At 41.2% G+C, this 14,655-nt stretch overlaps 2 protein-coding genes across 2 annotated transcripts; one reads left to right on the plus strand and one right to left on the minus strand.

The window, feature by feature from the left end:
- The first annotated feature begins 94 nt into the window (after positions 1-94).
- Positions 95-5,713, plus strand: LOC126379598 (thioredoxin domain-containing protein 9). Its single transcript, XM_050028414.1, has 6 exons — positions 95-252; positions 1,168-1,257; positions 1,566-1,665; positions 2,354-2,555; positions 3,538-3,673; positions 4,194-5,713. Exons 2-6 carry the CDS (start codon positions 1,193-1,195, stop codon positions 4,330-4,332), a joined length of 642 nt encoding a protein of 213 aa, XP_049884371.1. The 5' UTR covers positions 95-252; positions 1,168-1,192; the 3' UTR covers positions 4,333-5,713.
- Positions 5,714-7,029: 1,316 nt separating this feature from the next.
- LOC126379434 (E3 ubiquitin-protein ligase RFWD3-like) lies at positions 7,030-14,273 on the minus strand. Its single transcript, XM_050028190.1, has 3 exons — positions 13,819-14,273; positions 11,668-11,846; positions 7,030-11,144 (listed from the first exon to the last, which is right to left on the minus strand). The coding sequence occupies exons 1-3, from the start codon at positions 13,933-13,935 to the stop codon at positions 9,512-9,514; spliced, it is 1,929 nt and encodes a 642-aa protein (XP_049884147.1). The 5' UTR covers positions 13,936-14,273; the 3' UTR covers positions 7,030-9,511.
- Positions 14,274-14,655: the final 382 nt, after the last annotated feature.

The following is a 14,655-nucleotide window of genomic DNA, read 5'->3' on the forward strand; positions in this document are numbered from 1 at the left end:
TTTCTTAATTTTCTACCACATTTTTCTGGTTTTCATGCGCAAAAAGCGCACCAAGTTCCGGTGATTCCGGATATGGTGGTGACTAATCTGTCATTTAACTGTCAATTTTGGTGAAGTAAACAAAACCTTGCGTGTTTACGACAAAAATTAAGTTTATAATTGTTTAACGTGTGAAATTGTTGTTTAAAAGCCATCAATTTATTATTTGTCAAGTTGTTCACCGATTGGAGTGAATATTCTGTGAATACCACGGTGAGTTTTACTGGAATTGTTTGATCAATAGTCATGTGCGTCTACCGCTGTCGAATGAGGTCATCAGAGCAGCAAATTCATGTTAATTTCTCATAAAGTACCATTTATCAATACAAATTATTACTAATACAAGGATTTAATTGGAATTCTTAAGATTAATGTTTATCGAAATTAAAATGTTAGCCTTTCACTGTCATCTTTATGCGAGAAATCTTTTAAAAATATCCGCTTTGAGTTATTGCTTATACAAGTTCAACATATCCTTGCCACCCACACATCCTTTCACGTTTATAATGTGTGGGATGGAGCAATATTTATTTTCGTAATTAATTAATTATCAAAAAATTAAGCATTGAAAAACTTAAATTAAATTAGTAAGTTTACTTTTATCTGAGGATAAAATAATGCAACAACATAAGTTGTGTAACATAACAATTTACTATCAAGTTTTTTTATTAAAACTACTATACAATGATCAGGTAGTAAAAAAAAAATAAATAAAATAAAAGAATAAATAAATAGAAGAAGCGTAGAATCAGTTTTCCTCTAAATGTGTTGTGAATGTACACAGACACACATAATTAACTCACACCTATCTCCCACTGAGGTAAGCAGAGACTATGGCATTCCATTTGCTTCGATCCTAATTTAACCATGTGAGTGAGACTGATCCTGCAGACAAATTGCTTATGCAATTTTGCAGGACATTGCATTTATACTAGTGTTACTTAAGGCTTAATAATAATAAATAATAAAAAAAAATCCAGACACTATTTTTGTGCATGTGTGTGAAATAAAGTGTATATTAAGTAGTGTATAGTAGTGTGTAGTAGTAGTGTATATTAGTGAAAGTGTGTTTCTATTCTATATTATAATTGTCAAGTATGCTTATCTCAACTCGCATGCATATTTCAGGAGTCAGTAGAGTACACTCAGTATCATGGAGCAAGTGATCCAACAAGTGGCACAGACTGTGGAGAAGAAGCTCGACCAGGAACTTGAGCGGTATTTTTTTAATTTCCTAACTTACATTAGTAAGTAGATAGATAATAGGGTGAACAGCCTGTACTATCCTAACCAAACTAGGGATCACAAAATGATTTTTGTGATATGTCCCCACCGGGATTCGAAATCGGGACCAGCTTAAAAAAAAAATATATATTTATTTTTCAAAATTGGCTTACAAAGTTAGTGCTTTTTGAATGTCAAAAACTTAAATTACATATTATGTAACTAGCTGTAAAACTACTACCACATCAGAATCTGTAACGTTGTGAAACATATTCAAGCAATGTTAATGTGTTGCATTCCAGGCTTGATACTCTGGACAGCGGAGACCTGGAAGCGATCCGGCAGCAACGCCTCAACGAGATGAAGCAACGCGCCAAACAGAAGCAGGAGTGGCTGGCCAATGTAAGACATAACCATATTAGAAAAAAATTGATTGATTCCATACATATGTTAGTCTGATTGACTCGCATGCTATGTGAGTATATTAGCATTTTAGTGGCTCAAAAATGACGCAATGAAAATCTTACCGCGGGGGGCGGGGCCTCAAAATCATACCGTCATACCTAACCTTTGGGGCTTGGTGTAATGGTATAGATTCCAGCCCTGAAAAAGTTGCGTTGTTTGTAGAGATATCGATTTCCGGATCTCGAATCCTTGGATCCCGGCATCACGATTCCCCGGATTCTGGGATCTCTATCCCCGGATTTCGGGATCTCGATACCCGGATCCCAGGATCTCGAATCCCCTGATCCTAGGATCGAGATCTCAAATACATCTTTAATTTAAAGAAATAGTTGCAACTGATCACGCGATTGAATGAGAAAAAGGAATCGTCACACACAACCGTCACATATTTTTAGTTTAATGGAATTATGTGATCAGATGGAAACTTTTGTGTGATCTGATGCAACTGTCAACAACTCACATGATCCATTGGAAATAACCCGTTCTAAGGGGTTCGAACACCAACACCAGCTGCAGTAGTTTTGGGCGGATGAGACGTTCGTTATGTAAAAATTGACAATTCAAAGTGTAACTATGTTACCTACTGAATAAAGATATTTTGAATTTGAATTTGAACATCTTCCAGGGCCACGGTGAATACACAGAGATTGACGGTGAGAAGGAGTTCTTCACGGTGTGCAACAAGAGTGTGAACGTGGTGTGCCACTTCTACAAGAACGACTCCCCGCGCTGCAAGATCGTGGACATGCACCTCAGGATGTTGGCCAAGAAACATGTGGAGACACGGTTCGTCAAGCTGGACGCGGAGCGCGCGCCGTTCCTTACAGGTGAGACGGGCATTGTAGTATGAACTTGCGTAGCCATGCGCGGCGTATGTGACCCATTATTTATGTGATTGTATCTTGCGATAGAGAAGCTCGGTGGCGCAGCGGTAAACGCGCTCGGTCTGCGATTGTTGAAGTTAAGCAACTTTCGCAAAGGCCGGTCATAGGATGGGTGACCACAAAAAAAAAATCATCTCGAGCTCCTCCGTGCTTCGGAAGGCACGTTAAGCCGTTGGTCCCGGGTGCATTAGGCCCGATCTCCCTATCCATCCATAGGGAAGGCCCGTGCCCCAGCAGTGGGGACGTTAATGGGCTTATGATGATGATTTTGCGATCAATCTCTGACTACAAGCAGATGAGTTGGCTTTATATGATATTGAGCAAGCTACTCCCAGCGGAGTAAGTTCTTTCTTTCATCTAGTCCCTTCAGCCTGACTAACGCACTTATCGAAAATATCTCGTTTCTTTTTTAGACCATTTGTATAATAATGTATTGTAAGCAGAAACGGCCTCTGTGATCCAGTGGTTGAGCGTTAGGCTCACGATCCGAAGGCCTCGGGTGGGGAGATATCACAAAAATCATTTTGTGATCCGTAGTTTGGTTAGGACATTACAGTCTGGTCACCTGATTGTCCAAAAAAGTAAGATGATCCGTGGTTCGGAAGGCACGTTCAGCCGTTAGTCCCGGTTAGTATATACTGATGTAAGTGAGTAATTGTTACATGAACCATGTCAGGGGCTTGTGGCGGCTCAATAATAACTGCACCAGGGTTGATGAGGCTGGTATTCCACCTCACAACCCACACGATAAGAAGAAGAAGCAGAAACAGAACATAAAGACAAATAGGTTATAAACAATGGAAAAGCCTTCGGCAGCTTTATAGAAAAATCAGTGAAATCAAACGCAGTGCTTTGCCCAGTTAACAAAGACCCCTCCCCCCTCAACCCGCACGTGCCACCCACTCATACGCGTCTCCCCCCGCAGGTCGCCTCAAGATCCGCGTGATCCCCACTATAGCGTGCGTGAAGGACAACAAGACGCGGGACTTCATCGTCGGGTTCACCGACCTCGGCAACCGGGACGACTTCTCCACCGACATGCTGGAGTGGAGGATAGCCAGGTAACACCACACCCCAGACACTCCTTAGAAAAGTTTATTTTTTACACAAACACCACATGTATGCAGTTTGCGCCGACTTTCCAGACTAGGTTCTCACACAATACAGATGGCGCTGCGCGCTGTAAAGATTTTCCTTCGTATAACCTTCTAATTTCATGGATTACAGAAAGAAAGAAAGAAAATATTTATTCGGCATACTTAACACTAATTAACAAAAAAAAAATTATACATAGTGCCGAAACGGCTTCAGCTCAGCAAATGTCACGGCTTAGCTGTAGCAAGACTATGACGCTGATTTTCAGCTGCAGCCAGCATATGTGTGCATCTTTTATCTTTGTTTTTGGGTATCAATGATGTGATATTCTGATCAAAATAAAGAGAAGCAATATAGGTAGCAACATTTTTACATAATTTTTATAATTCTATATATAATGTGATCCAAATTACGGTTCTATATGTAGTAGGTATTATATTTTATTCTATGCTACAATGTCTTCAAAACATTTGTCTTCACCCACAGATCAGAAGCAATAGAGTACTCCGGCGACCTGCTGGTGCCGCCCAGCGAAGGTCCCAAAAAGCGCATGGTGGTTCAAGCCAAGAAGACCATCCGGGGTAGACAGGACGACTCCGACTCGGACTTGGACCTGTCCGACTGATTGTGGTGAATTGGTGATGCGTTGAGGATGCAATAGGTTAATGAAGAATGAACACGTTTGTAATAGTAAAGGGGTGCTGTTTCTGTCAGACTAAAAAAAATATTTTAGTTTCGAATCCGTCATAGGCCTGTTCAGAGAACGCGTGACTCACATCGAAGTGTCACGGGTTCAAATTCCGGCTCGGACTATAAAACACTGAATTCCGACTTTACGAGTTTGAATTCACGTTTGGATGATACAGGGTGTTAGTGTCATCGTAACGAAAACTTTGAGGGTTGATTCAGACCATGATTCTGAGTCGATATCAAGTGGAATTTTCTGTCGCAAAAGTATGGAACAGAAAATAATATAAAAACACAAAAAAAACATGAATTTTGCGACGGAAAATTCCACTTGATATTAACTCAGAATCATGGTCTGAAGCATCCCCCTCAGTATTCGTTACGATGTCACTAACACCCTGTATATAATTGACATCACGTTGTTTCCATAGGACCCTGTTGCATGGGACTTAAAAGTTAAAACTATCACCTCAACCATTCATGTCATTTTTGACAGTTGTTATAAATGGAGAATGTATGGAGGCGGTGCTCACCAGGGCAATGTCAATCTTGTCTTTTTGACACTTGCCAAAAGAGAACGTCGGCATGACTTGAGCTGCAACTAAAATAAAATTATATTTGTCTGTCAAAAAAACGCACCAGTCGAGTCATAATTTTACCATATCTTTTAGCACTGAATTTTGTGATACATCACATAAAGACAAGCTTGCTGGCAAGCGATAATCAATCCATTACATCATTTAACATTCTACTTTTAATTGCATTTATTTGGCAGACGCCATTTTAGTAATTTACAAGTTATTATGGCAACATTGGAAGCCTTGATTGTAAGATCCAATCAGAATCCCTGATTCAGTCAGTATTGCCATTTAAAACTTGTAAAATTATAATTTATGGTAGAAACTGGTTTGTACCAGTTTACACTACATGAGTGAATGGTGCTAATATTATTATGAATGGTTAACTTTATTGTACAGGGTGTTAGTAACACCGTATCGAATACTGTGAGGGATGATTAGACCATAATTCCGAGTAAAATTCCGACGGAAAATTCGATCTGATTACTATCAAGGGGAATTTAAAGTCAAGTTAAAGTGGAAAATTACTGGATGGTCGACTTTGAGAGATGATTCAGCTCAAGAGTCTTGAGTTAAGACTTATCAGTAATTTTCCACTTTGACTTGACGGAAAATTCTAGAAAATCCAGAAAATTCCTATTCGATACGGTGTCACTAACACCATGTATTGTGTGAATCTGTTTATGCTAAATCTCGCTTTGTAATCAATTGTATAAAATTGTCAGTGAATACATTTTTTTTTATAAACTAAAATGTATTATTTATTTTAAAAACCAACACACGTAAAAAGAATGAAATTCAAAAAAAACTTCCAATTCCGTGGTCTCATACAGGGTGTTAGTGACACCGTAACGAATACTGAGGGATGATTCAGACCATGATTCTGAGTTGATATCAATTAAGTATGTATGGTGGTATGTATGTAACATACATACATAAACTGCCTATATACGTCCTACTGCTGGGCACAGGCCTCCCCTCAATCAACCGGAGGGGGTACGGAGCATACTCCACCACGCTGCTAGAATGCGGGTTGGTGGAGGTGTTTTTACGGCTAATAGCCGGGACCAACGGCTTAACGTGCCCTCCGAAGCACGGAATCATCTTACTTTTTCGGACAATCAGGTGATTCAAGCCTGAAAAGTCCTTACCAAACAAAGGACAGTCTCACAAAGTGATTTCGACAATGTCCCCATCGGGAATCGAACCCGGACCTCCAGATCGTGAGCCTAACGCTCTAACCACTAGACCACAGAGGCTGTTAACACACATAAACAACATAACATACATAAACAAGCCATATTTATAGTCTCATTTATTGATTGAATAAAAAATAATACTTTGACGTCATCATTACATTATTATTTTTATTATCATTTCATTCTTTACTATATGTCATGTTCAAATGCTTACCCTGGTGGCCCCAGACTTGCCCGAAGGCATTGACGAGGCCTACAATGGAGCTCGCCCAGAAGGTGCCTGTTCACTCTGGCTTTAATCATTCACAATCATTAATAATCTAATCATTCATTAAATAAAGATTCTATCTATCTATCTATATATCTATCATTATGCATGAAATTAGAAGGTAGACATAAATAAGTATTATCTATATGTTAATTTCAACTATGTTCCTGTGAAAAGCGGTCTTGACAGCCTTGACAGACAGACAGACAGACGGACAAAAAAATCCTATCAAAATTCAAATTTGTGTCTGAAAAACCGGGTCTTACGAGGTTAAAAGGTCTTTTCTGTAATTATAATAACTTAATTTTCGGTTCAGTGTTGGGCGTAGCATTGTGTCAGGTGAGGTCGGAACGGCGCTGACATTATCACGCTCGGTGCCGACGGGGGTGGCCTATTGTTAGACAAATTGACATCGAATGTTCTGGTACCGTGTCGTTTCTGGGTTACTTTCCGTGGAGTCCTTGACGGCACATTTAGAAGCGCTTTTGTTTGCAGTTTCATTTTTGGTCGTAGGTAAAACAAAGACAGGGCGTAAGAACGCGCGGTGCGTAGCCTGAAAAGTCCCCCATTGGAAGGTAGAACAAAATAAATAAGTTGGCAACATTTATTCAAGATATCAGTTAAATTGAAACAGATTGTGTTGACATCCGTTAAATTGATTAATCATAGACAATTAATTACGGTTGAATCCATTACTGATCAGGGGGTTAAGAAGGCCACATTGAAACAATTCATCTAAAAAAGCAATATCGCAATTTGACATTTGCGCATATAAACTTAAGTGCGGAATGCAAACAAATGTCCAATAGCAATATTGCTTTTTTATACTTTATTTTTGCTTTGACGTGGCCTCTTAAGCTATTTATTTTCTTTTCTAATTGAAACTTACAAAATGGACATAGAGCAAAAATTTTATACATTATTTAGCAAATATTTTCATAAGATGTCTACGATTATAAATATTACACATTTTCGTCGCTTCAACGAAAAATTACTTAACCGATTGTGATAAAGCTTTCATTGACGTGTGTTAAGTTGACCAGAATTCATTGAACACCGTAAAAAGAAAACATTTTGGGCATCAGATACTCCCTCGCACACAAAAATAACAATATGGCAACAAAAAAAATAACAAACATTTTCCAGCAAGACTAACAAGCGCATCGTGATAAAATTTTATCACGGTCATTTTATCGATTTTGACGATATAATGGCCCCGATTCCTGCAGACACCTCCTTACTTTAAGTTACACCTGTCATTTTCTTATCCACCGAAAAGGAAATGGACCGATGACTGACAGCTCTTAATTTTCGGAAGAATGAGTAAATGAATGAATAACCCGACCGAATCAAAAAAATATCTCGCTGGTATGCAAACCGTTTGACGTGTGCTCTCAACTTAATTCTGGTTATTGGCCGATGTAAAATTTTTAGACGGTTGTTTTAGATTTCTGCTTAGAATTAACGTTTATTCCATAAATTTTATGCCTGTCGATTACCCGTCCCTTTCTTTTTCAACGGATGAGAAAATGACAGGTATAACTTAAAATAAAATTAGATAGCGTTTTGCTAAACACATTTTTTTACAAAATGGCTACACCGGTTTCTCGACGTGATAAACGTTTATCGTGACGGTAATTTAATCAAGCGTGACATGCATGTTGGGGAAAATGACAAACTTGTAGATTTCGACAAAATGTATATCGACTCGATCGATTATTTTATCACGTTACGCTTGTTAGAAGAGCTGGTGTCACGCCATACACAACACATTCATTACAATTTCATTTTTGTACAAATTCGGAACATACGCAATAAGGGACTTTCCAATCGACGTTCCCAAAACACACGATAGATGGCGTTGTTCACTTTTAACGTGATAATTACCTATTTCCTCATTGCTGGGGTACATAATTATTCAAAAATGTAATGTAATGGCAGAAGCATATATGAAACTAATTGTTGCTTGCTATTTGGATCACATGTATAGAATGATGTTGCTACCTAAATTGCTTCTCTTTATTTTAATCAGAATAATAATGGGTGGAAGATGTAATTGTACCTTGGTGTAATAAAAAGGGCCGTCATTTATACCCAAAAACAAAGATTAACGATGCATATGTCAGTTATGCACGAAATTAGAAGTTTAAACGAAGAAACTTAACAACGCCATCTATCGTGTTTTTGGGAAACGCCGATTGGAAAATCCCTCATTGTAAGTGTAACCACCAATTTGACACAGAAAAACGTAACATAAACAGCCTATGTATGTGCCACCGCTGGACGCAGGCCTCCCCTTAAACACCGGAGGGAATGTGGAGCATTCTCCACTGCTGCTCCACTGCATACTTGGATTTCAGTCCAAGTATTACAAAACGGTCTATGGCCAGCAGTAGACCGGACTTGCACCAATGAGTTATTAATTCATCTTTAACGCAGTTTCACAAACACAGTTGGCTCGACCACTAGGCCGGGTTTTCACTGACGCGGAGATGGGCGGAGAAGAGCGGTGATGTGCGGATTTGACCAATCACAGCGTTCGAGAGAGACGCTCTGTCACTCTCTCCCTCACGGTGATTGGTCGATTCCTGCACATCTCCGCTCAGCTCCGCGTCAATGGAAACGCAGCCTAGACGGCGATACGGCTATCACGTCGGGCTAACAGGACGCTAGGTGAGTCGTGGGTGGATTTAAGTAGTATGGTAACACAACATTGATTTCGCCAATGTTAAAAGTAGAAAAACGGGTAAATGTCACTCTGTGGAAGAATTAACTCCCAACAACAGTGTAGTAGCTTCTATTATACGCCCCGTAAGCGCGTTAAGACGTATATTGATGTGACTGTGATTGTGGGAACGGCAAATTAGTTTTGTATAACCTATCTACACAGACGCCACATCACCAATAGAACATACGAGGATCAACTGAAACTACCACAACAACGATTTGACACTACACTGAGAAACCTTCACCTCACGTCATAGTTTATTCACTTCAAACCGTCACTTCAGTCTTTAAACACCAGAGTTTAGATTACACGAAGAGATCTTCAAGTAACCTAAACTGACAACATCAGGAGCTGGTCGGCACTGCTTTGTACACCCTGAGGCGGGACTCGGACAGCCCCGCCACTAGCGTGTCCCCATTTAGTTGAACAGAGGCGACATCCAACGCCGTTTCTGAAGCGGGCAGGGTGATAGTCCTCGCGCCGTCCAGACCATGGAGATATAGGGTTGAGTCGCTTTCGGAATGTGCAGCTATCCAGGACGCGCCGGGGGCCCTGACGAAGCTCGCTCGAGACATCAGGGAAGTCCTCGCCGAGCCAGCGAAGTTTTGTTCCGCGTCAACGACAATGTCTCCCGTGGGAACACTCGCTCGTAGCTTGCAGAGGGCGAGGCGAGACCTCTCGCCGTTGGCACCGGCTCGGCACGAGACCAGGGCCCTGTGGGACTCGTTGTCGTAACAGAGGGACATGAAAGGCCCTTCTATGGGCAGCGCTCTCGGCTCCCACTGCCTCATGTTCGCTATCCAAAGCCAGCACGAGTTCAACTGGCAGGACAAAAGGCCATACTCTGTTGAACAGAGGGAGACTACTGGAGACATGTCCCCGGGGGCCTGCAGTCTTTGGATGTAAGTGCTGGGGTTGCGCACGTCGTACTGATGGATGACGCCACCGATCCCGCCCACGTAGAACTCGTTGCTTCGAAGGTAGTCCCACGAGCAAGACCACAGAGGGACGCCAGCTTGCACCGTGACACTCAGAATCCCTCGCTCAACTATCCTCGCCGAGCTGTCCAAGCCCACACTCAGTAGCAAGTCTCTCGGCTGGGAGTATGTTATGTCCCTAATCGGTTTCGGGTGCAAATGCACGAATTGGCCCAGCTTATAGTCTACGCAACTGACTTTCCTAATCCCGTATCCGGGGAACAAATAGTTCATGCTCTTCTGCGACACGTAGAGCTCGTAAGTTCTACAATTGTACGTCAGGACGCGACAGCCACCGTCTTTGAATATTTCCAAGTTCTTCTCCAAAGCAAACCTCCATGACTTTCTTATCTGATGTTCTTTTGGTACTTGTGCCTTCATGAGCGTGCTGCGTAAGACTTCGAGCTGCATGACGCATGCGCGGTGGGCTATCCTCGTCTTCTGCAGTTCCAGTTCCACTCTGCTCTTCTCAGCTTGTAACGCGTCCATTTGTTTCTGGAGAGTCGTGATCTGTGACGTATCGGCCGCGACGAGTTTCCTCGCGTATATAGGGCGGATATCCTTCATTGCCGTCTTTGTTTTGCAAGTGGGACAGGATCGGTCTTTCACAGTTTGCGCTCGGAGCCACCTCTCGACGCACTGGCTGCCGAACAGGTGACCGCACTTCAAAGCAACTAGTCTATGTTCTCCAGAGTTGCCCCAGGAGTCCAAGCAGATCGGGCAGGTTTCGCCGTCTAAGTCGTCGTTTGACTTTTGACTCAGCTTCCTGACCTTGGCTGGCGGTTCGTAGTCGCATTGGTTGTGTTTCCTCACTTGGCTTTGGACTTCTGGTATGGACCCTACACTATTTGATTCCTCATTGGAAGAGGCTCCAGGTACGTTTGGTGCGTTGCTCTCTTCACTCCTGCTGGTGGGTTCGCTCCTGTCGTTGTCAGTGTTCTGGTCAGTGTCAGTGTCCGTGTCTGTGTTCCTGCTGACAGTCCTGCTGGGGCGGTCGTACCTGGACACAGGAAGCTGGCATGATTCATACGCATTACACCACGCAATTTGTTATTTCCCATTTCTCAACGAAAAATACCGTGCCTAAAGTAAGACCCAGAGAGGTTGAGGTCGGCGCTCGATTTGTATTGGTGCGGAGCGGGGAGTTACCGTCCTATCATCATCATAAACAGCCTATATACGTTCCACTGCTGGGCACAGGCCTCCCCTCAATCAACCGGAGGGGGTATGGAGCATACTCTACCACGCTGCTCCAATGCGATGGTGGAGGTGATTTTACGGCTAATAGCCGGGACCAACGGCTTAACGTGCCCTCTGAAGCACGGAATCATCTTACTTTTTCGGACAATCAGGTGATTCAAGCCTGAAAAGTCCTTACCAAACAAAGAACAGTCTCACAAAGTGATTTCGGGAATGTGCCCATCGGGAATCGAACCCGGACCTCCGGATCATGAGCCTGACGCTCTAACCACTAGACCACGGAGACCGTCCTATACGTAGAATTATTCTATGCCTGTCGGTACCTGTCGGTGTCTCTGCTTTCGGTGTCGTAGTTTACTGTGGACACTGAGTCCGAGGTGATGTCGTCGCTGGGGTCTCGAGGGGGGTCGTCGACGCTAGGGGGCCCGCCTGCCTGGGTGTCGGTGTCCGAGTCGGCAGCGTCGACCGCCTCCGGCGTGTCTGGCCCTTCCCATACTTCAACCTTTAAAGGGAAAGTTAGTAATGAAGCAAATCTCAACTATACTATAATTGGCTACGTCATCCCCCAAGCATTATCCCGTTTTTCACAGGGTCTGCTTATCTAACCTGAAGATTCAACAGATCCGGTTTTTTACAGGCGCGACTGCCTGTCTGACCTTCCAGCCCGCGAATGGACAACCAGCCCAATATAGGTTAGGTCACATACCTCTGAAAATGCATTTCTCGGGTAAAAACTTATTTGAAGACGCTTGGAAGTACCTACATGTTTAACTATAGAATTATTATCATCATCATCAGCCCATTAACGTCCCCACTGCTGGGGCACGGGCCTTCCCTATGGATGGATAGGGAGTTCGGGCCTTAAACCATCACGCGGGCCCAGTGCGGATTGATGGTTATTAACAACCGCTAATGCAGCCGGGACCAACGGCTTAACGTGCCTTCCGAAGCACGGAGGAGCTCGAGATGAAAACTTTTTTTTTGTGGTCACCCATCCTATGACCGGCCTTTGCGAAAGTTGCTTAACTTCAACAATCGCAGACCGAGCGCGTTTACCGCTGCGCCACCGAGCTCCTCATTATAATAATAATTATTTATTAAAGACAACACAGATCCATTTATTTGTTAGTACAATTCACTTAACTAATAATATTTGTTTGTTGTTTGTTATGTTTAACATTTAGAATTTGAGAGTTTTAAGACTATTTAGTTTTGTTAATTATTTTTGTAAAAGCAATTTTTTATTTAATGTATCCAAAGTGGGAGTGTTCCTGTTGTAAAAACTCTTTAATAGTAAGGACATTGGCTGCTTCTTCATCATCATCTTATTTGCCAAAAAGTCATTTTTACATAAGTTTTGCACCTTTCTACTGCCGGGAATATTCTCAAAGTAGGAACATTGCTGTTTAAGACAAACAGTTTTTTGTTTAGAACTCATCTACATCGCGGGGAGACGGCTAAGGAGAGGGTAGTGCACCACTTTGAGGCTTTTCATCGCTCGGCACGTCTCTTGACATCGTGGGGTATGAGCTTTTTGCGGACATTCGGATGGGAGGCAGTTTGTGAGGGGGTTATGGCAACTGCAATTTTATGGTTTATGGCAACCAGTAGTCTTAAAAAGGGTTGTTCCACTAAGCATTTGGTAACATTTTATAATTTGGTATGTATATAAGTTGTCAGGATTATGTTTTAATTAATATTTTTATGAAATTTTAAAATAAGTTAGACAGAAAGTGTTGCTAATGAGGAAGTGCTAGTAAGAGTCAGGGAAAAGAGGCAATTATTGAGAGTAATTGAGGATAGAGGAGACAAGATGATTGAAAACTTAATAAGACACGAAGAATTTATTAAAAACATCATGAAGGGAAGCTACAAAGGAAGAGAGGAAGGGGAAGACCAAGAAGAGCTTACATGGAACAGATTAAAGAGAAGGTGAATGTCGTGTCTTATAAGGAAATCAAAGAATTGGCCTTTGACACAAACAAGAGAGCGGCTCTTAAATTAGTAATGAAAACTCTTTTAAACAATTTGTCGCCTTATCAATAAATTATTCACACATCATGAGTAAAGCATTAATTGTTGATTGGTATGTGGTAAGTCATATTTACTTGTTAAATGACAGTATACAGGGCTTATACAGGGTGTTCTAATCTAACAACTACTTTATAGATTAACTATATTGAAACCTATAGGTGGAGATTTGTAATTATCATATAGATACTAGTGATTTTATTTACTGTACTATTTGGTTGTTAATCTACCTAAAAGTAAATAAATAAATAAATTATGTTTGGTATCAAAATAAATGGAAATACAATTGACTCAGGATTTTAGATATACAGCCTACCTAGTTACAGGGATGCTTCATTTTGTAGTTCTATAGGAATTGTATTTTCACAAGAGGGAAAAGGCATCCATTTTGTGACAAGGGGTTGGGGGGGTGGATATATAATTAAGGATTATTGGTACAGTACCTGTGGGCTGCCCGGCGAGTCTGGATCCAATATGTTAGGGCTTCCCGGGGACTCCGGTATCACGACACTTTGGCTTCCGCTAGAGCCCTGCGAAGGCCCAGCCTCACTGTCACCCATGTTACGGGTTTCGTTACAATTTCACTATTTCTGCACTGACCACGCATGTATGCTGATCACATATGCTCAATAAGTACAGTACAGTTACAAATAAGCAGTCCATAAGTAAATTGGATACGTGATAGGGCTAGTAGAAAGCCCTTTTCAGTACGAATTACACACGATTGAAATACAGAAAATTTCTCATATATACATCGAATTTTATTCACTCAACGTTTAATAAGATACTGTTCATTAGATTTTGAATTATCACTTTAACTTTAAACTGATTCATGTGGAGAATTTTCGAAATTTTTATAATTCCAAAGGAGAATAAACAAAACCGACGGATTTTTAGGTTTGAAACTCGGATTTGTTCGAAGTTGTCAAAAATATAAAGATCGTTTTTGTTCTGTATTGGTTCTGTAGCGTGTATCCGACCAACCTTCGTACAATGCACTTTAGTCACTTTAGTGCTATTGGCGCTATTGGCAGATTTTTAAATGTTGTTAAGATATTTAACCAATCGCTGGTGAGTTTAACAGATATCCTAACCAATCAGCATCAAACGTCAACGTTTAGAAAGTCTTCAACACCAACAAATAAAACAAAAAAAAATCCTTTAAAATGTTTGAAAAATAAAAATATGTTTATTTATAAAGTAAAATTAAGTTATCAATTTAATTACTCATCAACTCGTCACATTCATAATGGTTCATTTTACTGACTGAAACTGAAATC

This window comes from Pectinophora gossypiella, chromosome 29 (assembly GCF_024362695.1).
Source record: "Pectinophora gossypiella chromosome 29, ilPecGoss1.1, whole genome shotgun sequence".
In the NCBI taxonomy this organism is placed as follows: Eukaryota; Metazoa; Arthropoda; class Insecta; order Lepidoptera; family Gelechiidae; genus Pectinophora; species Pectinophora gossypiella.